General features: G+C 39.7%; 1 protein-coding gene across 26 annotated transcripts in view; it reads right to left on the reverse strand.

Moving 5' to 3' along the window:
• Positions 1-23,887, reverse strand: part of LOC101165944 (receptor-type tyrosine-protein phosphatase delta) — a 227,019-nt gene that overhangs the window by 46,609 nt on the left and 156,523 nt on the right. For 9 of the 26 annotated variants that reach the window (XM_023956023.1, XM_023956052.1, XM_023956048.1 and 6 more), the window contains 7 exons: positions 22,090-22,235; positions 18,665-18,806; positions 8,149-8,337; positions 6,331-6,339; positions 4,017-4,034; positions 2,336-2,446; positions 910-921 (listed from right to left, as the gene is read on the reverse strand). In XM_023956023.1, coding sequence (XP_023811791.1) covers positions 910-921; positions 2,336-2,446; positions 4,017-4,034; positions 6,331-6,339; positions 8,149-8,337; positions 18,665-18,806; positions 22,090-22,235 — 627 coding nt within the window. The remainder of the gene's footprint in view (positions 1-909; positions 922-2,335; positions 2,447-4,016; positions 4,035-6,330; positions 6,340-8,148; positions 8,338-18,664; positions 18,807-22,089; positions 22,236-23,887) is intronic. The other 17 variants (XM_023956085.1, XM_023956031.1, XM_023956072.1 and 14 more) reach the window with 7 other exon arrangements.

Consider the following 23,887-nt stretch of genomic DNA (forward strand, 5'->3'; position numbering starts at 1 on the left):
TGGCACAAAGCAACCCCGCCCCTCTTCCCCACCTTGCTGTTGAAAGCTGGGAGCTTGTAGCTCACCCATCGTATTTTCCATGTCACAAATATAATTTTTTTTTAAACAACATTTTTTTGTCTGTTATTGATTTATGATTCAATTAGAGCACATGTGTCAAACTCAAGGCCCGCGGGCCAAATGTGGCCCGCCATGTCAATTTATGTGGCCTGCAAGAGCATAAAAGTTTTTAATTTCTTAAAATAAAAATAAAAGTTGGTGTGTGTTTATTCATATGAAGGGGGAATTGGACTTAAATATCGGATTGGGAAACTAGACATTAGGACTTAAACACTGTCCATATAAACTAACCTGACAGAATCAAATTTAAGAGGATTTATGCTAGAGTAACAAGCAAACATATGTTTTCTATGCAACTGTAATTGTCAAATTAAAAGGTCATAATAAATAAATAATGAGTTATTTAACATTAAGGAGTAGCTACGTTTATTTTTCATTACATTTAGTTACATGTGTAAGTTGTATCTGGCCCTTTGAGGACAACCACTATGCTGATGTGGCCCTCGGAGGAAATTAGTTGGACACCCCTGAATTAGAGAAATATTTAAAAATACATGAGAGTTTTAGCTTTTTTTTTTTTAAAATATGCCCTTCATGAAAAAAATGCTACAAGAACATGTTAAAAATAACAAAAACCTGATTTATATCAGAGTGTGTCTTTAGAGAACCATAACGACAAAATAAAAGTATGTAAAAGTTGGAGAAAACTGACAAAAGCACATGAGTGAGAATGCAAACAGCATTTTACAACAAAGTCATTTAATAAAGATGGCCAAACCTTAAGTATCTAATATAAAAGACACGGAAAGGACAGCCTCAAAAGAGCCACAAAGTGGTTTCTGTACCAACCTTCTCGCAGTTCTGCAGTGGCCAGCGGGACAAAGAACAGCAGGAGGGAAAGATGAAGACGAGAGAAGAAAAAAACACAGTTAATATCAGAGAAACGGGAGAGAAATAAAGTTTGGAAAAAGAAGCAAGGTAGCAAGAGACGGAGCGTGAGGCGAAGAGAGGAAAGAAAGTGGGAGAAGAGAAAGACCATAAACATAAATATCTAGTACGGTAAGTGGCTGATGTTGGAAGAGTTCAAGGCAGCTTCTACCGCCTGCAGACCCCAGTCTGCCTGTCAAACTCTCACTGAGCAGCAGAACCTATTCTACCGGCATCACAAGCGCTGTTAGTCGCACATCACTGACTCTCTGCTGTTTGTCTGTTCTTTATCACACACACTGTGCGCATGCTGGATGACATGGCTGCATGTGTGAAACCAAAAAAGAAGGGCAGACAACAGAGCAAAAGGCCTCGGGAATCAAAACGTCTCCAGGATTTGAATGTTTGCTGGGTCTGTGCGGGAATGTGTGAGCACGTTGAAAGAGCACAGAAGGACACAGCGCCCGTGGAGCCAGATGCCTGTCAGATTTGGGAAGAAACACAACTCTTATCTGGGCTATGACTCGTTTCTTCAATGGGGTCTAAAGGTTAAAAAGGCAAGGCCAGAAGTTTATTTGCTTGAGAGGAGAAGGAGGCCAATTGACCTTTTTAGAAGCACATTTTTCATTGCTTAAAAGCTAAAATAAAATAAATCAATACAAGTTTAATTGAATTATATCATACATAAAAAATAGCAATTACTAGTGGATAAACCATTGAGTGTATATGAGAATTGGACTGAGTGACCCCTCCCCCCTTGCGTTCCAAACAGGAAATACCCTCTGGCTCCAAGAAGCCAAAATCCCACAGACTTCTATTGAGAAATAAACAACTACTTAGTCATAATATTTTTCAGAATAAATATTCTTGCCCTGCTACCTTTTAAAAAAAAAGCCTAATTATTTGAATGATATTTTTTAGTGCTATTATGCAATTAATTTTGACCTGCTTTCAATTAATCTAATGAATCTATTTTTGTGACATTGTTTGATGGAAGGCCACGGCCCAACCACTTGAAAGTGAGCCGGGAAATATCTGTCAATCAAACACTTTGATCGCTCGATGTGAGACTACGTACTATTAGCGAGGCATCTGATTGGCCAGTTTGTAACTTGAATAACTTGCACTACAGAAAAATATGAACAAGTTAGAAAAAAAGGTAACAGATCAAGTATGGTTATTCCGACAAATAGAATGACTGTTTATTTTTTTAACAGACGTCCATGGGTTTTTGGTTTCTTGGAGTGAGCGGCTACTTCCTGTTTGGAACGCGAGGGTGGAGGGATCTTTTGGTCTAGTTCTCATCTACAGTCAAAGGCATGAACTCATGTTTTAGTCACAATTTTACCTCTGACGTAGAGATTCGCTGGGGTGGAATAGCGTGTCCCATCACTGTTGGTGGCGACACACTCATACTTCCCCTGGTCCGACTCCTCGCTCATCTCTATCTGGAGGGCGCCTGGATGGACGGAGTGACAGCGAGAAGAGGGGAGAAAGACAATAGAGAAGCATAGATAGAAAAAGAGAGGGGAAAAGAGCAATCACACAGAAGTGAAACACATCAGGCACAGTATGGCACCAACGCAACAACACTGTAATGGTCAAACCCCTCAGGAAAAAATGAGTCTAAAAGAGGTTTTTAAGTGAAAACAAGCAAAGCTCAGTGAGAACAGGAAGATTTAAAAAAAACAAACATATTTTTGCAGACAATCTGCCCAAAATGAAGGACAGCTTCATGATTTAGGAATGACAAAAACAAGAAAAAGGGATACAAAAGCCTGAAAAAAAAACCCAGAAGAAACTTCCTCCTAATATAAACCGAGCAGCCCAAACAAGGAGAAATCCACTCATCAATACAAACTTTTCCAAAAAAAGAAAAACTGCTGCAAGTTGAGATGTGGTTAGGTCAGTTCAGAGGGAAAAGAGGTGACAAAGATATTGCCATGGCAATAGGACAACCCCAACCCCTTGCAGATCCACCAGCGGGATCAGGAGTGTGATGTCATTTTAAAAACAGACCAACGAGGAGGTGAAGACATCGCTCCATCAAGGGCAACCACATATATTTAAAGAGAAAAAGGAAAAAAAAAAAAAAAAGGAACGACATACGCAAAGCCTTGGGAGGGGGCCGATGCTTTCTCGCTCCCTGAAAATAGAAAAACTGTCAAAAAAAAGTCAGCCAGAGAGGTTCTTTAGAGATGATGTGGTACGGCAAGAAAAAAGCGCCCAGAAAAACTTTATCAAAAAAGTGGTTGTTTGGGGCTTTTTGTTGGTAATGGAGGAGAAAAGAGAAAATGATGGCAAAAAACCAGAAAGAAACTCGTGATTCTGTGTTTGTAAGGGGGAGGTCAGTGTGTTTGTATGCGAGTGTGAGCATTCTAATTTTGTGTGTCGCAGTCTTCGCCATCTGGACTACTCAGGCAGAGCGAATAACAGCTGGGAGGGAAAACAAAACTGGGACATTTGGTTGGGCAAATACGGACAAGTTAGAAAGAGAGGCCGGGTCAAGCTTAGGTCAAGACCCTTCAAAAAAAAAAAAAAAAAAGAAAAAGAAAAGAAAAAAAAGGTAGATGTGAGGATATTTTATCCCTTCGCTAAAGCAAGAAATAATGAAACCAAGTACGCCATGCTTTACGTCTGAACCAAATTAGAGATGTAGACGGTTGAATGACTGAAAATGATGAGTAAAGAAAAAGCAAATCACATCATCACATGAAGACTTCTGTGTTACAGAGTGACAGCTGAGGCTGAGATGGGAAACACATGAAGATGAAGAAAGGCTGAGAGATGAGGAGAAAGGGAGGTGGTCATCATATCATATCATGAATTTCTTCCTCAACTCCAATTCCTCCTCTTGGGCCTAATGCAGATCTGAAGCAGTCGCAGGAGAATTACCAATATGGCAGAGTCTGAGAGCTCATATTGATGAACCCACCAGGAGCTGCTTTTCAGATCTGCGAGACAAGTAGGAAGCAGGGTTGAAAAGGAATCAGGCCACTGTGTCATGTCGGTCCTCCCAGCAGTCTTACCTCGTATGGGCGTGCCACCTGAGTGGGCAATGAATGCACGAGATTAGAGAAGGAGAAGAAGAAGAAAATGTTAGTACCTCTGAAGGAGTAGGGGGATAAGGGAGGAAAGGGACTAAGGGAACTAACTTATTGAGGAATAGAACCAAATTAGTGAGTAGGGACTCAAAATATAGATCCTCAGAGATTGAGAAGAGGAGGAGACATTAAAAGAATTCAGAAAGGGTTAATAGAGGCAGAATAAGCTCAAGAGGAAAAAGCAGATCTTAGATAGAGTGACAGACAGTGGCAGAGCTATAAGAAGATGGGTTATAGATTGGATTTTATTGACTTGCAGTAGGGCAGATGTGAGTCTAAGTCTAAGGCTGACTAGTGGATTTTAACTATCGTATATGTCCTGACCCGTAAACCGCTTGTGCTCTCTGCATAAACCAAACGCAGGTCTAATCCTGCTCATTGGATATAATAGAAATCTTTTTCATATCTGCTCTTAGGAGTAAGAAAAAAATCCACTCTCCAATACTGTCTGATGTTGAATAGATTTGTATTTTCTGTTGATATTGGGCTTTAAATCTCTCATATGAAAAGGTCGCGGCACACGTGACTCTTGGCCTTTTATTTACCTTGCCAGCACAGAACAAAAACTCGAAGGTCTAGAATTCATCATCAAGATTCACTCTTGCTGTCAATTCTCATTTTGGGTGGTTCCATCCCTCAAATAAGCAGCTGTTGTGTCTGTGTGAAATTTCCAGATGGTTTGTTACGTTTCTAAAAGCCCACCTGGTCAAATAACAATATAAAATTTCACATTTCCTGCCCGATTGAGTGTCAGATTGTCTGAGTGTAAAAGTTCTATCAATTAAGGGTTGTTTGAATGGGGACATACAGTAAGTGCTACTGTGTCGTCCATCCATTCACTTCCGCTGATTTGGGTTTGGATCTTGAGGATAGCAATTGGATGGATAGCAATTTAACCACCCAAAAAGACCATATAGAGAAACTGAATGCCTGCATCAGAGACATCAAGACCTGGATGACAATTATTTACCTCCTCCTGAACCCAGAAAAAACTGAGGTCATTATACTAGGTCCTAAAAACCTCAGAGATGCTCTGTCTGCTCAGAAAGTCTCCCTTGATGGCATAAGTGTAGCCCCCAATTCCACAGTTAGAAACCTTAGGGTAGGGTGCCCATACAAACTACGCTCTGATTGTCTAACATCCTAAATTCTAACGGTCAGGTTGCACGCAATGAGCCCTCAGGGAGTGTGTGCATATTCTTGAAGAGCCCTAATGGACCCCTGCACAGTACATGGGATTTGAGACGGTTGAAAAAATAATAAATCTGTATGACCCGCCTTCGTCTCACCTACTTTACCCTTATGTGTTATATACGTGTTAACATGACCTGTTGCTTGCAGCATTCCTACAGAAAATTATGCGTGAACAATTTTGCTCTACGGGCTCACGGCTTTGGTATTTTGTGAGGGCCACCTGCCCATTTTTTGCCTACAGACAGCCAGTATCTACCCGTATGGGCAGTTGTGACTAAGGCCTAACAGCTTGCTAACCAAAAAACCTTATACATAAGAGCACAAGTATTGAAAGAGTGGATTATTCTAAAGAAATGAAAAACTTCTGGACAACTCAGACCTAGTACATTGTATCTCTTCCAGCTATCCAGCCTTCTTGGTGCTGATTAGTTAAATGAGATGTGTCCAGATTCTGATGGACTGAAAACACCTGATCCAGGGAATCAGCAGCAAAAAAGCAAAGACAGCTGAACTACAAGCAAACTGGTAGATGTTGTATTTAATTAATTTTAAACCCGAAACACACCTATCTACCATCTGGTATCAATAGCTTTTTTGACAATAGTACCACAGAGTGGAGATAATTAGTGGGTGAATGAGTGAGGGAAAGAGATATCTAAACAAGTCAATGAGTGGAAAGTAAATAGGTGAGTGTTGGGAGCAAGTTACAATAGTCTGGGTTTGGGAAAGCTGCAGGTGCACGGATGAAGGTGAGGCCAGCTACGTCTAAGGTGATGAAGAAGTTGGTGCACATGTGCATGTGTGTCACTGTGTGAGCGTTGTCTTTCCTGTTGCCTGAACCCTAAGGCAACAGGTGAGTGCATTTATAAATATCCATGGTTCGTGTTGATTTGGAGTGTGACGGTTAGTAAAATGCGCACCATGCATTTTAATAACACTAACACATTTGTAAAGGTGAGCAGAAGCAGCAAGTGTAGCAACAGTAGTGAGCAGTAAATAGAAGAGTGGACAGTGAGGATGTAGGCCTCGAAACAGAAGCACTTACCAAAGGACTCTGTGGTTAAAAAGATACAAAGAGAAAAGAACAGCATAGACATGGCATTACAATGGGACCATTGGTGACACAGATGTGCTCAGCAGAAAGACTACGAAACATTTTATTGGAACTCCACAGAACTTTACTATAAAAAAAGTATTTAGTGGCAAACGAATCAGAAAGTCAATCATTTAAATCATAAAAATGAGCTAAACTAACATGACAAATATTTAGCTATTATATTGTAACATTGTTTTTTGTCAAATAGAAGTTTAAAAGGAAGGCTAATCATCTTGAAACAGCTAAAAAATATTAATGACAATAAAGCGGGGACAAAAGAATGCTTTTCCAGGAAATTAGGGTGATAAGGATAACTTGACTGAAATAATTTAAAGAGGATTTTAAGTCTCTAGAAGCAAAAGGGAGAACTCAAAGGGGAATAGATTTTATGACATATTGGGTTTGTTAGACGTTACTGTGGCAGATAGAGCTACTGTGCTAACTTTTTTTGCTGAGCCCTCTCTCAGAAAAAATCTGTGTCAATATGGCAAAAGCAAACTAAAAAAGGAAAACAAGAATAAACTTTTCATTCATTCATTCATTTTCTATTCCGTTTTATACCTTTTTTGGGGTCACGGGGCTGCCGGAGCCTATCCTGGCTACTTTGTCTCAAGAATAAACTTGAGACAAATTATTTAAAACTGCCATCATTCTCATAATATATCTCATATTGATGCAAGTTTCTTCCTTCACACATTGGACAAATTTACAATATTTCTTTTGCGCTCCTTTTGTTATAATGTTATAACAGAATAATAGAGGTTCCCAAATTGATTTTCTTTTATTTTATACATACAACATTTATAAAAAATAATTATAAAGAATTAGACTATGTATTTTGTGACGACAAAATTTCCAATTATCATCCAATTAGAACACAGTATGCGTTGGAGGCTTATTCCGATGGTTTATCAGGTTATGTAATTTTTAAAACATTTTAGTCAAATCCCTGAATCATCTCTGCTCCATAAAGATGCAGATTTTGTTCCGAATTAAAAGTTCTACTCATCTTAAAAGCAGCTATATGGAAATAATTTCATGAGGAGAACCTTTTTAGTTTTCTAAAGCTCAAACCGAAGGAAAAAAAAAAAAAGCTCAGTGAAAGCAGCAAATTAATTTTTTTATTTTTATTTGCTTTTACCATGTGATACAGCCTTTTCGAATTAAGGGTTATAATTTCCTCAAATAACGCTAAAAATTTTAAGAATTTTTTATTAAAGATAATCGAGATCCTGGGAGAAAATTATGTGCGCATAACAAAGAATAATCCCAGTGTATGGTCACAGCATTAAGAAGTAGACACTTCCTGATGTACATGCCACCATCACCTGTATTTCGTGTAAGTAAACTTTGATATAATAACTTGAACCTTCACTACAGACATGTAATGCATGTCAGAAATATCTCAAACGAGTGTGGATAGTAATAAAATTGATAGTGATGGTGATTTGTATAGGAAGTCATCAGTTTGGAGGACAGTTGGGAGTCTGTTTCAAAAGGTTTGGTAAAGTATAGAAGGGTTGGGAATCATACACAGCCAACTCGTATCACAGCAGCAGCAGCAGACAAAGTCAGCTAAAATATCACAGCTGGCTACTACGCAGGAGGGTGAATCAGCGGCGAGGAAACAAGGGTTGAAGATCAGCAGAATCAAAATCATAGTTTGCAGCAGCAGCAAGTTCGAAATGGGAATCAAAAACGGAGTCAGGAAGAAGAAGCTGGAATTAGGGAATAAAAAAATAAAAAAATGGTCAAAGTTTTGTTTACCTGAGCGGAGTTGCTTGATTCGTCCATTGTTACTAGATGTGTTCACTGGCAGGAAATCTTTGAACCAAGAAATTTCCGGGTCAGGGTTGCCACTTGCAGCACAGAGCATGGTGGCAGTCCGAGAACGCTCAACCACCTTGAGTTGGGGGCCCATGTCAATGGTGGGAAACCCTGCGGGAAGCTGGTCCTCTAAATACATGCAAAACAAAGCAAACATCATCAACAGCCACCCATCAGTCAATGACACAATTTCCAACCAGTGACAAAACAAATAATTGAATCTCTTCTCAATGCCACCTGTCAGGGAGTGAGATATTTTAGAAAACAAACAAAAATGTGTCCCTAAATTCATTAGAGGGTGGAATAACCAACTCATGCGAGAACTAAGTAGAGTTTGACAAAGTTCTACATATTATGGCTAGAGTAGATCTAAGGATCTCCACATATGCAGATCTTTTGGAACATTTTGGTGGCATGGAATGTGGAGCAAGGATCACTGATACATGTAGGTAAGATAGGCTGACACTTGAGGTCTAGTATAAAAAACTACAGAAGCTCCAGTTGCTGAAGAGTTTCAGGTCTGATCTGACAGAAATATGTCAGAACCCAAAGTTGTTTTGAATTAGGGGTGTTTGAGTACCTCCAGTGACTTTTGTCCATACGTATAAGAACCAATGACTAAAACTTGACTGTTGACCGAAAGGAGGGCATTGTCTGATTTACTAAATCACATTTTTTGCACCACAAAGATGGCTAGGACTAGGAGTAAAAAAGTGATCCAAGGACACACAATGTGAAGAAGGCACAGTGCGGAATGTATTTTGGACGAGTGTGTTCTGTGACAGCAGGGGATTCTTACAGCAACACAACACTTTCTGAAAGCGGATCAGAAATCATTAGAGGAGCTGCTTGGTGTCCAAGTTCAAAACATCCAATTTGGTTGAGCAATTGTAGGAAGTTGAGCTTTTCTCATAATTTCTATAAGAACGATCTACTCTGCCTCCAGGTACTTCCTGGGCTTCTCTTATGTTACTCAGTAATCAAGCCATCATTCTAAACCAATCGTTAAATCGCCTGCCTTTCTTTCCAGCCAATTGCCTTCATATTTTGGCTTAAAATTCATGGATATCATCTATCTCTGCATTCCAAATGGTTTTGCCAGCCATCACATTCTCCACTGGGAGCGGTGTTTATGCATGGTCTGGTCCTTGACCACAATCAGCAACTAGGCTCTGGGGTTTACTCATCTATAGTCACCAGCCCAGAGCCTCACCTCAAGATTTATGGACTTGTCTTATGCACCTCGTTCTGTATCACACATATATCTTTACTCATTTTCCTAATACCTCTTTTGAAATACAGGCCAAACCAATTCCGAACCTTTATGGGAGTGCCTCACCTCAATAGTTAAGGCTTATAGACAGCCCACAATCTCCACAGAACAGGGCTGATGCGATATGCCGTTGATTGAGTACTGTCACTCAAAATACTTTGTGCCGTGGCACAATCACTTTGTACGCCACTACATATGGTAGCACTGGTATTTTATGAGACATGTAGTGACTTACCAACATCATCTATAGTCATATTAATGATTTATTTAAGTGTATTAGATACTCAACTTTTGCTCCAGATCAGATGAATCTTAGTTTTTATGTTTGTGTTTAGTTGTAGTCCAAATAGGCTTATAAGTCACTCGTCATACTTTCTGGAACGTTTGAGATTATGATAAGTTTTGGGATCACTGCACCACTGTACCAATCTGAAGACCCAGTTATGGTGCTATTGCACATCTGGAAGCACCATAAGAGTTCCCTGATTGAGCATTCAACAAAACAAATCACAACAATAAAACAAACTAACATTTTAGGTCAAATGTACTCAGGCTCATAACAAATGGTGTGCTTTGAGAAGGCCCTTACAAGACTCAAATGATCTGTTGCTAACAGCTTAAAGGAAGACATCACCGCTCACCCTAAGAAGTCCAACTAAAAAACATATCTAGAATAGTACTGCTACGTTCACACCGGGTTTGGAATTACGCATATGAGCAACTGCTTTCAATGAAAAGTTTAAGTAAATGCGCTTATAAGTGGGTCTCGATCTTCAACATTCAAAACTCTCATATTCACGCATTGCTACACAAGATTTTAAGTCAGTTTTTGGGCTCTATATATTTAATATATGCGGCCATTGAACGTACGCTGAAAGTTGAACCAGTTGAACTTTGACCAATCAGGGACCTGAATTTGGTAGTGACGTATTGGCAGTGTTCATTTCAAAATACTGCCAATACCGTAATGTCACGCCTGATAAAAGATCAGACTTTTGAGGGATCCCATAAGAAGGTCCTAAAAAAAAGATGCCATCCCAAGACAGTCAGTCATTGCTGTTTGAACAGAATTAAAGAGAAAATTAAAGCATATTCTTTCAGGGAATTTAACGTGACTCAGCACACTTTTACAAGCCTCATCCAGTCCAAGAAATTGTCCCTGGAGTTCACCTGTTGTATAAAATCAAACAGGCAAGTTCAATAAAGTCCTGCCCACTGGGAGCTGTAGCCTTGTGGGACGGTAACTTAAATGCTAATTTTTTTGACATCAGTGGCAATTAACTCAAACATAGAAAACCATTTCGCTGTGACATGGAAAATCAAAGGCATTGGTCTAACTTTATTCACTTTAAGAGGGAGGTTTAGGAGAGAAAGAGGGAATAGTGCTTGGAGCATTTAGAGGATCAAAGAGAATGGAACAAAAAGGAGAAAAAACTGTATCTAGACTTGTAATCAAATAGGTATGGAGCAGATTAGTTTTACATTTTGTCCTAAATTTTAAACGAGCAATGGGAAATTCAAGAGTCTGCAATCATCATAGGAAATTGGATAGAGAATTAAAGTTTGAAAAGAAGTCAGATAAGTAAGAAATGGATGTTTGAATGATGGGGTATTCATGTAAAAGGCAGTCTTCCCTGAGTTTTTTTGTTGGTCAGAGCTAAAATCCACTGTGACTTTCTCCATCTATACCACACAGAGCCTCATTAACAGGAAATCCTAGCGCCTAACCTCACTGAGGAGATGCTAATTCTGGTAGGTATCATCGAACCGTAGCCAATGGGTCGTGAGACGCCGGCATCGAGTGCATGCGTGGCCTTTTAACAGCTCCGGTTTCAATCAATCACATCGCCTGACAAATGGAAACGCAAGCATAATAAACTAAACTGAACACGACGGAGAAGTGTTTCTGGGAGTGAGTGAGTCCGCATTAAAGCGCGTACGGTTAAAGAGGGTAGAGACTTAAAAAAAGAAAGAAAGACGAGCAGAAGACATCACTAAAAGACAAAGAAAGAGTGACAGAAAGGAGAACCAAAGAGAACAAGCAGGAGAAATAGACAGAGAGGGTGAAAGAGCGCAAGGGAATTGTACAGCATAGCAATCCTGATTCTCTCTGCTTTCATTATGCAAACACTTACTTCAAAGCCAGCCCCTTGTAGGCAAGAATAATGCATTCTATTTCATCTACCTGGGGTGGGACACTGCAGCGAACAGAGTGCACAGTTTGAAAGCAGCTCCCAGATGTCGTGCATTTCTCTCCGTCACTCTTCTACAGCCACTCGAATGGGCATGAATGTGCTAACTGACTGTAAAAAAAGTCATGTAATTGCAAACAGGTAACATCTTCAAAAATGCCCATAAAAAGACGCGCAAAGTAGTTCTTGAGTTGCAACGAAAAGAAAGAACAACTGTTTAAGGCTCCAAGCTACAAACGCATATTGGTTTTCTCACTGTGCTGCCGAATGCAAGGAGTTAAAGACCTCCTGAGGTCAAAGCAGATGTGCAATCCTACACTTTGGAGCCGACACAGATCTCCACACACCACACTGTTTCATTTGGATGTGCTCCCAACTCACTGTTTCCACTGTGAGCAATCCAGATCCTTTCCAAGCTCTCAGAGAGGCCCGCTCTCACAATAATGAGGACTGCTGTGAGAACGCTGTCATTTTACAGAATGCTCCAAATGTAATCTACACACGTCGCCACGGGTTTCATCATCTGCCTGAAAGACTGCGATTCGTGCCTGCTCTTCTAATCAGGGGAAGGCTGTATCAGAAGCCTCACAATTACATAATAAGAACAGCTGTAAGCAAACTTGTTTGCATCCCTCACTGTTTTGACCGAGAGATTCATTTCTTACGCAATTGAGCACAATCCAAAGGATAACTGTCTATTTCTTAATATGCATTGATCTTAATGCTCTGTCAGAATTTTTATCTGAATTTTTTTTAAGGAAAGACAGTTATCATTTACACCCATTTAGCTCGTTCAAGCGCCTTAGTCTTTCTAAACTAACTCTTTATAATAATAAAAAAATGTATATAAAATGTTATAGATTAAAATGTTTTATTTATTTACTTCCCGTTATTTTAAATAAAGTGCTTTGTGGTCCTGTATCAGCTGTGCAGACACCACATCATGAAAAATAAAGGTACGGTAGCTGGTAGATGGTATTTTTTTAGCATTTTTTTCATGATGGAAGACAGATATATATATGTATATGGCTGGTTTGCGGCGCCTTCGGCCCGTGAAACCAGGGTTCGAATCCGGACTGCTCCCTATTCCCTTCTCTGCTTCTGTGCCGGTCCCAAGCCCGGATAAATTGAGAGGGTTGGGTCAGGAAGGGCATCCGGCATAAAACATTGCCAAGTTAACCATGTGACTCATCCTCGAAAGAGAGGTTTTTTCGCTGTGGCGACCCCTGATGGGAAAAGCCGAAAGAGAAAGAAGATATATATATATATATATATATATATATATATATAAACTAAGCTTAAAATTGTTTCTGAGTGTTTGTTTACTCAAATGACACGGCAAACGAAAAAATGCAGATGGAAAAAGTTTTAAGCTGTGATGTAGGCGGTACAATCAGCAAGTCACATGCTCCCTGCTCTGCTCCATTCTGATGGATTTTAGACAAATAGATCCACTTATGTCTTTGTTTTGCTCGTCTGAGCTGCCCTCTGGGAAAACAGATTCTGGAAGGAAACTACAGGTAAAAAAAAAAAAAAAAATCAATTATCAATGCAGTCTTAAATAGCCCCAAAAACAAATTAAAGCCGTTGTATGGTCTGCAGACACTCCCCCCCGTCCCCCCCCCCCACCCCGTCCCCTTTTGAACCACTGGCTGAGCTGCTGCGACAACACTCCTCATGCACCAGTTCTGCCTCTCATCAGAACTGCAGGTGACAAATGTTGGTTTTTGCTCCCAAGTAGCTTCCCAGTGATGCTCTGGGAGCTAGGAGGCGATAGATTAAAATCCAGGAGAGGAGTTTAAACATCCCTGACACGTGCGTTTCGGTTTAATTGGCGGAATTGCAGCCATTTATTAGCCATGTAAGAGATTTTGGCACCATTTTCTTTTTTTAATGTTTTTGCCGCTGCAATGTACTGTAATCATATGGGGGGGGGGGGGGGGGGTATTTATTATGTCAAAAGTTCATTTCCACCAGGTACAGTCTGTGTTTTTTGGACTATGTAGCTGGGGTGAAATTTTCATTCAATGTACAGTAGGAAATAAGAATACGGTACTTGCAGTCCAGGACTGCTGTGGTCCATAAATATACAACCACGGTCTCACTCATAAGCTTACATGTTTTGCACAAATCTTTGTTAACTGGGATGATTTGCTGAAGATCCACCAGTTTTGAGCATTAATGCCAAGTTTTTTTTATGATCTTGGCCAAGTCTTTAAGCACATGACAGTCAGATGGCCAACTGGACCAGTGTCAGCTTTTCTTATGCAACTTTGTGCAACAATTTTCCAGGAAGTTTTTTGGGCAAAATGTTCCCCATATTGAGAAGTGATTAAAGCATTGGATGATAGAAAAGTAAACTGTTCATTAATAACAACAGCAACAAAAAAAGTCAGATCACACAGAAATATGTTCACTTCCGGACTTGTTGCTTGTCACCTGTCACCCCAGGTACATGTGAATTTTTACAGAAAGTAGGAATTATACAGAAGCCGATTGTGCGCTGGATACAAAAGCATATAATTGCTCTATGCTAAACTATTATTTCAGCCACTGCCAATTATGGCCATTTACTGTGAGCCAAGATTTCAGGCAGTCTGGTCCAATCATCAGTAATTAAGCCTCCTGACCTTTATACCAGATCCCGCATGTCAGGCAGTCAGTCAGTGGGCTGAGTCTGTGGAGGTGGTGTTGAGTGGGGACACATGACTGACAAGGCTGTGTGTGTGTGTGTGTGTGTGTCTCGGTGTGTGTACTTTGCGACTGACATTTGCACTGACAGCCTATCAGGGACTATTAGCTGCTCCCAGGTGGCCTCTTATTCATCCACAGCACAATGACTCCTCAGAGGAAGAGAAAGAGGGTAATCACCACATAAAAAGATGCACTGTCTTAAATTGAGGGCACGTTTGTCTGTGAGAAACGCGCACGTGTGTGTGTGTACGTGAGGTAAAGAAAGACGGGCGAGCGGATCGAACCATCCAGTGACAGAGGTGGAGAACTTTGAAATAGATGCAAAAACAACAAAAAAGGTACACACACACACAGATGTAGGCGCACAGCTTGGTGTGCTCGCACAATTACAAGGCGCACACACAGACAGACAGGCGAAGACTAACCACGTGAGACAGGAATGATTCTGGATGGATGGATGGAGCGGAACAGCACAGAAGATGCAAAGAGTGGTTGGTTGTGAATTATTTAGAAGTAGCTGTGCAGCAGACCTAAAAGCACGTGGAGAAACAGACAGAAGAGAAAAAGCAGGCAGAATAAAGAGTATGGTGGTGGTAGTGGTGGTTGGGGGGGCTAAAAAATTAAACATAAAAACGGGAGATGACAAGAGAAAGAACTGCAGACTCCCTTCTAACCCTCAAAGAGACAGGAGAGGAGGAAGAGGAGGAACATGCTGCACATCTTTCCCCCCATGAGTATCACTGGCAAAGGCAGGTGATGTGATTATCCACACTTGAGCAACTTCACTCAATAAGACGCTCTTGATCCTCAAACTACCGGTTCATAATGTTCTCTTAATGGACTCCACTAACACCAACATCACTGTCTGCATTAATGGACCCTTGCTTACACTAAATCATCTACTGGAGTGAATCCAGGCTGAGAGAATCGGCCCAGGCTTTACAGCCGAAGGAGTGCGAGGTGTTGCTCATTGTGGACATCGATTGTTAGTGTTGCTGGGTTGTTGAATAAGAAGACAATAAGGTGTGAGACAGGCTGGATGAGGAGGTGGAAGACAAGCTGTTTATAGCTACAGCCAAAGCAGACACACACAACATCAGGTTAGTGGAGCTAATTCCTTTTGCTTTCTTTTTGCCAGACACAAAAAGACGGATGCAATGCAAATTTGGCAAGTACGTCTTGACGCTGATGCTGAGACCAATACGAAGAAGACGGAACGTTGTGCTTGCTGCACTTCTCAAAGAAGAGCAACACGCACAAGAAGAAGAAGAAGAAGAAGAAGAAGAAGAAGAAGAAGAAGAAGTTGTTGCGTGAGGCAGCGGTTGCAGAGGCCTCACCACGCTAATGTTTAAAAAAAAAATCTTGAAGATTTTGTTGATGCCTCATCATCGCACGGTGGCAGTTGTATTTGTGACCATAGCAAAAAAAAAAAAAACGAACAAAGTGTAACCTAGAGTACATTTTTAAAAGGGTGCCTGTAATTTGAAAGATTATTTTTTCTAGCTGTCTTCTCATATTCCTGGATCATTTTAAGGGTTTCCCCCCCAAAACATGTGAAGCAATATGTCAGTATAGGTTCTCATTAATCCTGGTAGTGTTGTCTTGCAGTTGAGTCATAGCAACTGGACTTCCTCTTTGAAACATTTTGTTGCTTATCCAAGTGGCTTCATCTGTCTGGATCAGGGGTGGGCAAACTTTTTGACTCGTGGGCCACAAAGGGTTCTAAAATTTGACAGAAGGGCCAGACAAGGAGCAGATGCATTGAGTGTATTACCAAAAATATGCTTTTGTTGTGGTTCAAATTTGATTGAACGAGTTTTCATATTAAAACTGTGGCTTTTGTTTTCATTTTCATGCCAATTGCGCGATGGGTGGATGACCTTCAGGGAAAAATGCAAACTTAGAAAAACGGCATGTTCATGTGCTGTTGGAATAATCAGAAAAATGACTCTCTGACTCGGAAAACAAACATAAATGTCAGAAAAACAACAAATTATTCAACACCACATGAATGCAGAATGACTTTCTGCACCTAGACAAAGGTCAACATATTTATAGAGTACCATCCATGGGAATTACAGTGAAAATAATAAGGATTATCAATATAATTTATTCCAGGTAAATAAGAGACTTGGACTTCTCACTGTATCTCAAAGCCCTGCAGCATTAATTGCAAATGAGTTTAAAAATGTCTCCAAATGTTTTTTTGTTTTTCCATGAGAGGAAATACAGATTTTTTCTTAAGTGTAAAAAAAAATTCTTGGCAAATTAAGAAAGAGTTTACAAAACATTTCTTAAAAATAGTCACAGATTTGTCTCAACCTCAACCTTTCTCAGTTCTGTTTCAGAGTTAGAAACTTTGAAAAAGTGACAACTCTGTAAAAAGCTGCAGACCTTCATCCATCCATTTTTATAACCCGCTGTATCTCTTTCGGGGTCATGGGGTCGCCAAAGCACGTTAATATTACTGCCAATGTTGGGCGAAGGCGGAGTATACCCTTGACAGGTTGCAAGTCTGTTGCAGGGCCACAATCACTCCCACACACTCACACCAGCATGACAATTTAGGGACAATTTAGAGTAACCAATTAACCTATGAAGCATGAGAAAACCTACGCTTGCAAGGGGAGAACATGCAAACTCCACACATAAATGTATACGCTTTTGTGTAAATAGATCTGAGAATCTGTGTTTAGTGATTCAATGCGGATAAAACAGCTGATCATTTATCACTTATTTAAGTGATTTATTTGACCTAATGCATAAAACGCTTCAGATCAGAGTTCCAAATGATACAAAACCAAAATTCCTCTGTTAAAATTTTATACAAAGTGCCTCACTTTATTAGGCACACCTGTCCAACTGCTTGTTAACACAAATTTGTAATCAGCCAATCACTTGGCAGCAGGTCAATGCATTTAGGCATGTAGACATGGTTATGACGATCTGCTGCAGTTCAAACTGAGAATCAGAATGGGAAAGAAAGGGGATTGAAGTGACTTTTAACGTGGCATGGTTGTTGGTGCCAGACAGGCTGGCCACAGAGTACAAAAATGCCTTGTTGATGCCAGAAGTTAGAGGAGAATTGCCATACTGGTTCCAGCTGATAGAAAGGCAACAGTAACTCAAACAACCACTGGTCACAACCGAGGTCTGCAGAAGACCATCTCTGAATGCACAACATGTCCAACCTTGAGGCAGATGGAATACAGCAGCAGAAGACACCGGGTACAACTCCTGTCAGCTAAGAACAGGAAACTGAGGCTACAATGAATTTACACAGGATCAAAATTGGACAATAGAGGACCGGTAACGTCCTCGACATTGTCTGCTGCCACATTCAGGTGGTAGGGTCAGGATTTGGCATCAACAACATGAAAGCATGGATCAATTCTGCCTTGTATCAAGTGTTGAGGTTGTTGTTGGTGGTGTTATGGTGTAGGGGATATTTTCTTAGTACCAATTGAGCATGGTTACAAAGCCACAGCCTACCTGAGTTTTGATGCTGACCATGTTCATCACTTCATGACCACAGTATACACATCGTCTGATGTCTACTTCCAGCAGGATGACGTATCATGCCATAAAGCTAGAATCATCTTAGACTTGTTTCTAGAACATGGACTCAAATGGTCAGATCTAAACCCAATAGATCACCTTTGAGATGTTGTGGAACGGGAGATAGGCATCATGGAGCCGACAAATCTGCAGCAACTGTGTGATGCTGTCAAGTCAATATGGACTAAACTCTCTGAGAAATGTTTCCAGTACATTGTTGAATCTATGTCACCAAAGATTAAAGCAGTTGAGAAGGCAAAAGGGGTCCAACCTGATACTATCAAGGTGTACCTAATAAAGTGGCCAGTAAGTGTATTTTTGTTTTGTCAAGAGCCTTTAAAGCATATCTGACTCCATCATAAATAGTTAATGAAGAATTGATGGGTTCATGATAACGCACAATTAAACTTGAAAGACTTAAAATGAAATATGACACACAGCATATCGACAGATCTTTAGAGCATTTCAGCCTAATTGTAAATCTGTTCAATATTCTAAGACTCAACTCAAAGATATTATTTACAAAAAAACAAAGAAAATCAGTTGGATCACATATCAAAAATATAAGTATTTTATACAGTTTTTATAATAATAAACCACTTAAAAGGTCAGGTAGATAGTAAAATATGACTTAATAAAACCCTTTTGGTCCCTGATGAAAACAAATATTCCCACAGAGAGATGTTTTATGATTAGCGGACAATTTGGAGTTTTTAAAAGCGGGAGTCTTCCCACCTACCTCGTAACACACTGAGTCGGGTGGAGGCAGTAATCTCTCCTGCTGAGTTGGAGGCGTGACATTCGTAAATGGCCTCGTCTCTGGGAGTTCTCAGCGGTTGGATCCTCAGGACTGAACCGGATCCATCGTCAAACTCTATTACCTGTCGGTGGAAGTCACAGTCAAGCAGCCGTACCTCTATCATGGAGGGGTTTAGCTGAACAAGTATGGAATCTGTCTGTGGTTGGTGTTATTATACAGTCCAAGTGTGGCGTTGAAAGTCTTTCATTTGTTTGCTTCTGCTTTTTCTTTGATTTTGATTTTTAATATGAAAAATCATTTTTAGAAAAAAATAAATGGTTTCAAATCTCTCCCTTAGTTATTTTTCATCTATTAGGGAAAGCTGACTTTAAAGGATAACACAACTCACTACACACATAAAAGCTGATTTTGTGTGGCATCAGCATCTATGTAAGTTATTTCCTTTATAGGAAAAAAGATGTAATTAAATTTATATCTCATATTCTGGGATGTGTATTAACTTCTTTTAGAAACCCTGCTTTGTGCATTAAAAAGGCTTTCGCTTCAGAATAATGCACATATATGTAAGAATGAATTTGATTTTCTTGGAAAGTTTACTTAAATGGAAATCGGATAGTAACAATCCCACAAGTCTTGACCGACAAAACAGCAACAAGTAACAGCATGTAGCCTCGGTTCATATAGTTTGGATCAATAATAAAGCATCTCCTGGAGTGATTTAATCACAAACAGGAAGACACAGAGATGAACCTAAACCTGGGAGGGAACTCTGCTTATTAAAGCGGAGGAGCATCCTGGGCAACACTGACCAGACTGGAAAGAGTCTGATTTAACATCTGCAACTGAAAGGTGACTCATGAGGGTGCAAATAAATCAAAAGTTTTTGCCTTCGGGAAACCAATAAGACTGATCATATAAGAATCTCATATTCAGCAGCCGGAGGGATCATCTGACATATAAGAGAGAGTATGGGCAGACGGTGCTTCACACACCTGAGTGACCTTTGAAGCACAACTACAGACAAATCTGATTGCCTTTAAAGGTACAGTTTGGTCTCTGAATGTAAACCGATGATGCCCGTTAAACAAAGATCACAAACATAAAGCCGCCCGTTTCTGTCTTTAATGTCAACTTCAACTGTCATAAATGCCATGCATTTTCCCAGCGGGCACTGGTTTAAAGAGGGACTCTATAATAATACCATTATTGATGGTTCTAATTGCACAAATTAAGTGGAGACGGCACAGCTCTACAGAATATTTTCCATACTAAGTGGTTGTTTGATATGTAAAATAAGTCATCTGTCATGTTTAGCAAGCTTTGAAACACTACTGAGGCTCGTTTGTTCAATGAAAACATGTCTTAGTTCTTACGACCCTTTAACAGCGGAACTTTAGCTCCCGTGTTGACAGTCTTTCGACTATCCAAACTCTTCAACCATTGATGCAATTAATATAAGTTCAGCGAATTTGGAAACGGAGAAAAACGGCATAGCACTAATGTACGACATTTTACAGTAGTGAAGTGCTTGCATAGTGGTGTAAAGCTGCGTTTGTCCTTGACAGAATCAGGCCATTCATGGCGATCGCGTCAACGGCCGAAGATTTATGGTATGTCAAAGAGCTCAAAGAACGAGTGTTTTTCACCGGCGAAAGGTGTTAAAAACAAAACTCTTTAAATGCTGTGTCCACAAAACAACAAACATGGTTACAACAAAGAAATCATGAAACAAGCATGAATTCCATTTTATTTTTTGTTCAGTTAAAGTCACATGGAAATTATTGATTATCTTTCGGCGTATCTCGTTAAGGGACAGCAAATCCTCTTTTACTGATTTGTTCAGGTGGTTTGGCAGAGAGTTTTACACCGGATGCTCCTCCTGACACAACCCTGTATTTTGATTGATTGAATATTTTTATGCCACAAATGATCTTTTCTATTCTGTATTACAGTCATCTATATAACAGCACATTTTATTCAGCGCCCTGATTGGCTGAAGAGTCTTGTCAATCAATCCCCTTTGTACTGTGTCTTCTATATCTACACAATGCATCCAGTCTGCCAAGTCTAAATAAATGTACATTGGCGAGGAGATCTTGGTTTTAATTTGATCAAATTGGAATTATTTTCCCTAAAAATTTGAACTTTAAAGCTACGTTCACACCGCCCTTGGTAGCATGAACCAACTTTGACCTATCAGTATGGATGGCATCCTTAATTCACGAAAGAGTCAACCGCTTGAAGATTCAATAATTGCGATTTGTGTCCCATATATGACTCCAAATCTTTCATACTGTATATATGTACGTGTATTCAATAAAGCTGTGAAAGAAAAAGCATGGAGAGAGATTGGCAAGATTTGCATCGCTTCGGCATTTAGCAGCAAGCCTCTCCCAATTATAGGTGGTGGTCATGTGCAAACACTAGTAAATGAAAAAGAAGAGGAATCCCCTCCCTGCTTGTCCAGTGTGAACACTGAGTTACAGAGTCCAGACAGAGTCACCATCCCTAGTTATTTTTGGAACGAAACTCCTGCAATAAAAAGAGGGACCACTGTATATACATTTAAGATGGCGAATAATGTAAAACTAAAATGTTACAAATTCTAACCATGTAGAAGTAAAACCTTTGTAACCGTGTGAGATATGAGGTTATTAGTCGAAATGTTAGAATACATGGTCCGTTAATTTATGTTTATCCAAATTATGGTAGTACACCCTGAATTTTGTTTATGGGCCCACATTATTGTCAAAAAAAGGATGCAGCTTTATACATGTGTCACATTCACTCTTTTTGGAAAATTCTTAAATTGTTTCAGAAAAAAAGGTAAAAGTTAGGGTTGCAGGAAAACTCGTAATTTGTGGTCATATAATTGGTCAATATTGCGATGACAATATAATTTGCAATACCTTAACAAATAGCAAAGCAACCAAAAACATCATTTACATTTCACTGCAACAGTTTAATTCAAATAGGAGTCAACATACCTTAAATTATACTTCAAATGACCCTCGTCTACATGGGAGGCAAGTATCTAATATAAAAGGGCTCCATCTGATTGGTCAAATGCGTGGAGGGATTTATTTGATTCGTTAAATACTTCAAGCTGCCATAAGATAGTTTTAGCACATTTAAGGTAACCATTTATCACAATTTATACCATCTTTTGCGATATGCGTATTGCACATCTTGATATAACGATAAATTTGTGACTTATTGTGCAGGCCTAGTAAAAGTGGTGTTTTCTCTTTGATTTAAAATAAAATCACTTATATATATGTATTTGATATTGTCAGTAAAGATGTTAAGCTATGGCCCTCAGGGACTTTTATGTAAAACCCCAATGCATCGTCATCAGCGGAAGGCATAAATATCTAACTCTTGCAGGAGATACAGTGTCTTACCTCAAATCTCTGGTTGCTGACTCTTTTGCCTTTCTTGTTCCACATTATCTTGGGTTGTGGGTCCCCAGCGGCCTGACACACAAAGGAAGCCACTCCCCCCTGGACTCCTGTTTGGTCCTCTGGGGTTCGTGTGAATCTAGGAGATGCTGTGAGAAGAGAGAAAATCACAAGTGAACATGCTTGGAAGTGAAACAGGGCGCTGCAACTGACAGCTTTGTTATATTTACTAGTCACTAGTAGCACTGATGTAAAAAAGAAAACCCATGCATACACTAAAATAAAATAAAATGTTTCTAAATGCTCTCAAGAGATGAAAAATTGCTTTTCCTTGTCCATATGCAACACATGCAATGCATAGAAAATATAATTTTAGTAGATTTTTTGTGCAGTTTGAGAATAACTAAAGGGCAACAATGCAGAAAGTCAAATTCTCTCAGTATATTTCTTACAACAACCTCGTTGCATTCAGCTTGGACGTGTGGGTGGGTTGGAGTCTGCATGTGTGTGCATGTTCCCCCATGTTTTCCCTCTGTCCCTGCACGGCAAAAGAAGCTTAATATTTCTGTGCCATAAAGGATTTATGAAGACTTATTCCTGACATGACCACTAAAGCCCCTCGTTTCGGGGACGCCAACAATATCATGGCGGCGGCCTCCGCTAGATTGTGACATCATAACATCAAAAAGATTCGGCACGTCAGTCACGGCACGTCACCAGCCGCTCGCCTAATGGCATTCCAACCAAACCAGAAAATCCCTACTTAAGGGCTTACTGCCAACCACCCTGACAAAGGGAGAGAAATTGCTTTTTGCTGTTTTAAAAGAAATCAGGGAGAAAAGGAAAGGAAGCTTAGCGTTTCAGAGCAAGGGGAGGAAGAGGAAAAAAAAGGGAAATTAACAGAAGAACGGATGAGATAAAAGGAACAGAGGGAGACACGCAGATGGAGAGCAGAGGAGGGAAAGAGGAAGATGAGTGCGAATACAACATAAAGAGACAGGGAGGCAGAGTGTGAGTCAGATAGGATGGCAAGCAGTCAGAGAAAAGCAAGCTGCCCAATCAACTCTACACCTCAGTGATTCACGGCCAACTCTAACCTCCGTCAACACACGTGTGTGGATGCGTTTGCCTATGAGCTGATTTAGTGTTTCTCTTTTATTTTTGCCCTCCTTGCACATGTCATATTACATGTAAATAAAGCTTTTTGTTATTATATCAAAATTGATTATATTAAAAAAAAAAAGAAAAGATGCAGATGTTCAAAAAATATTTTTATTTATTTATCCCTTTTTAGACAGAATTACCTTTTTTTATACAGGGTCATTATGCACAAATCCATTAAAGACCCACTATGGAGAAAATTGTGTTTTTGGTGTTTTTAACATGTTCTTTTGCCTATTTTTTCTGTGGATGAAGACATTAGCTAAAAATTTCATTGTTTTTACAACTTGGTCTATGGTGAATATTATCTGGTTTAACAATCCTGCTTGGTGACATTGCATCTTTGTTTGCACATTTTGCATAATTAATTTTCATTTTACTAAAAAAAATGTATTTAATTTTTTTTGTATTAATACTTTCAATAATTTTCCTTTAGTTTTTACCTGGGAGTTGCACTTTACCAAAGACATCCTTGAATGTCCCTGGGTCATCAGTGAAGAGGACAACCCATTGAAGGAAAAACTGTTTAGTTGACTAAAAATATGGGTTTTATTTTTACTTAACTCAGTTTAAAAGTAAGGCATCCCCATATCATAATACTGCCACCTCGGGTTACAAGGAAAATCTGGATTCTTTTGAA

This window comes from Oryzias latipes, chromosome 1 (assembly GCF_002234675.1).
Source record: "Oryzias latipes chromosome 1, ASM223467v1".
NCBI classification, from domain to species: Eukaryota; Metazoa; Chordata; class Actinopteri; order Beloniformes; family Adrianichthyidae; genus Oryzias; species Oryzias latipes.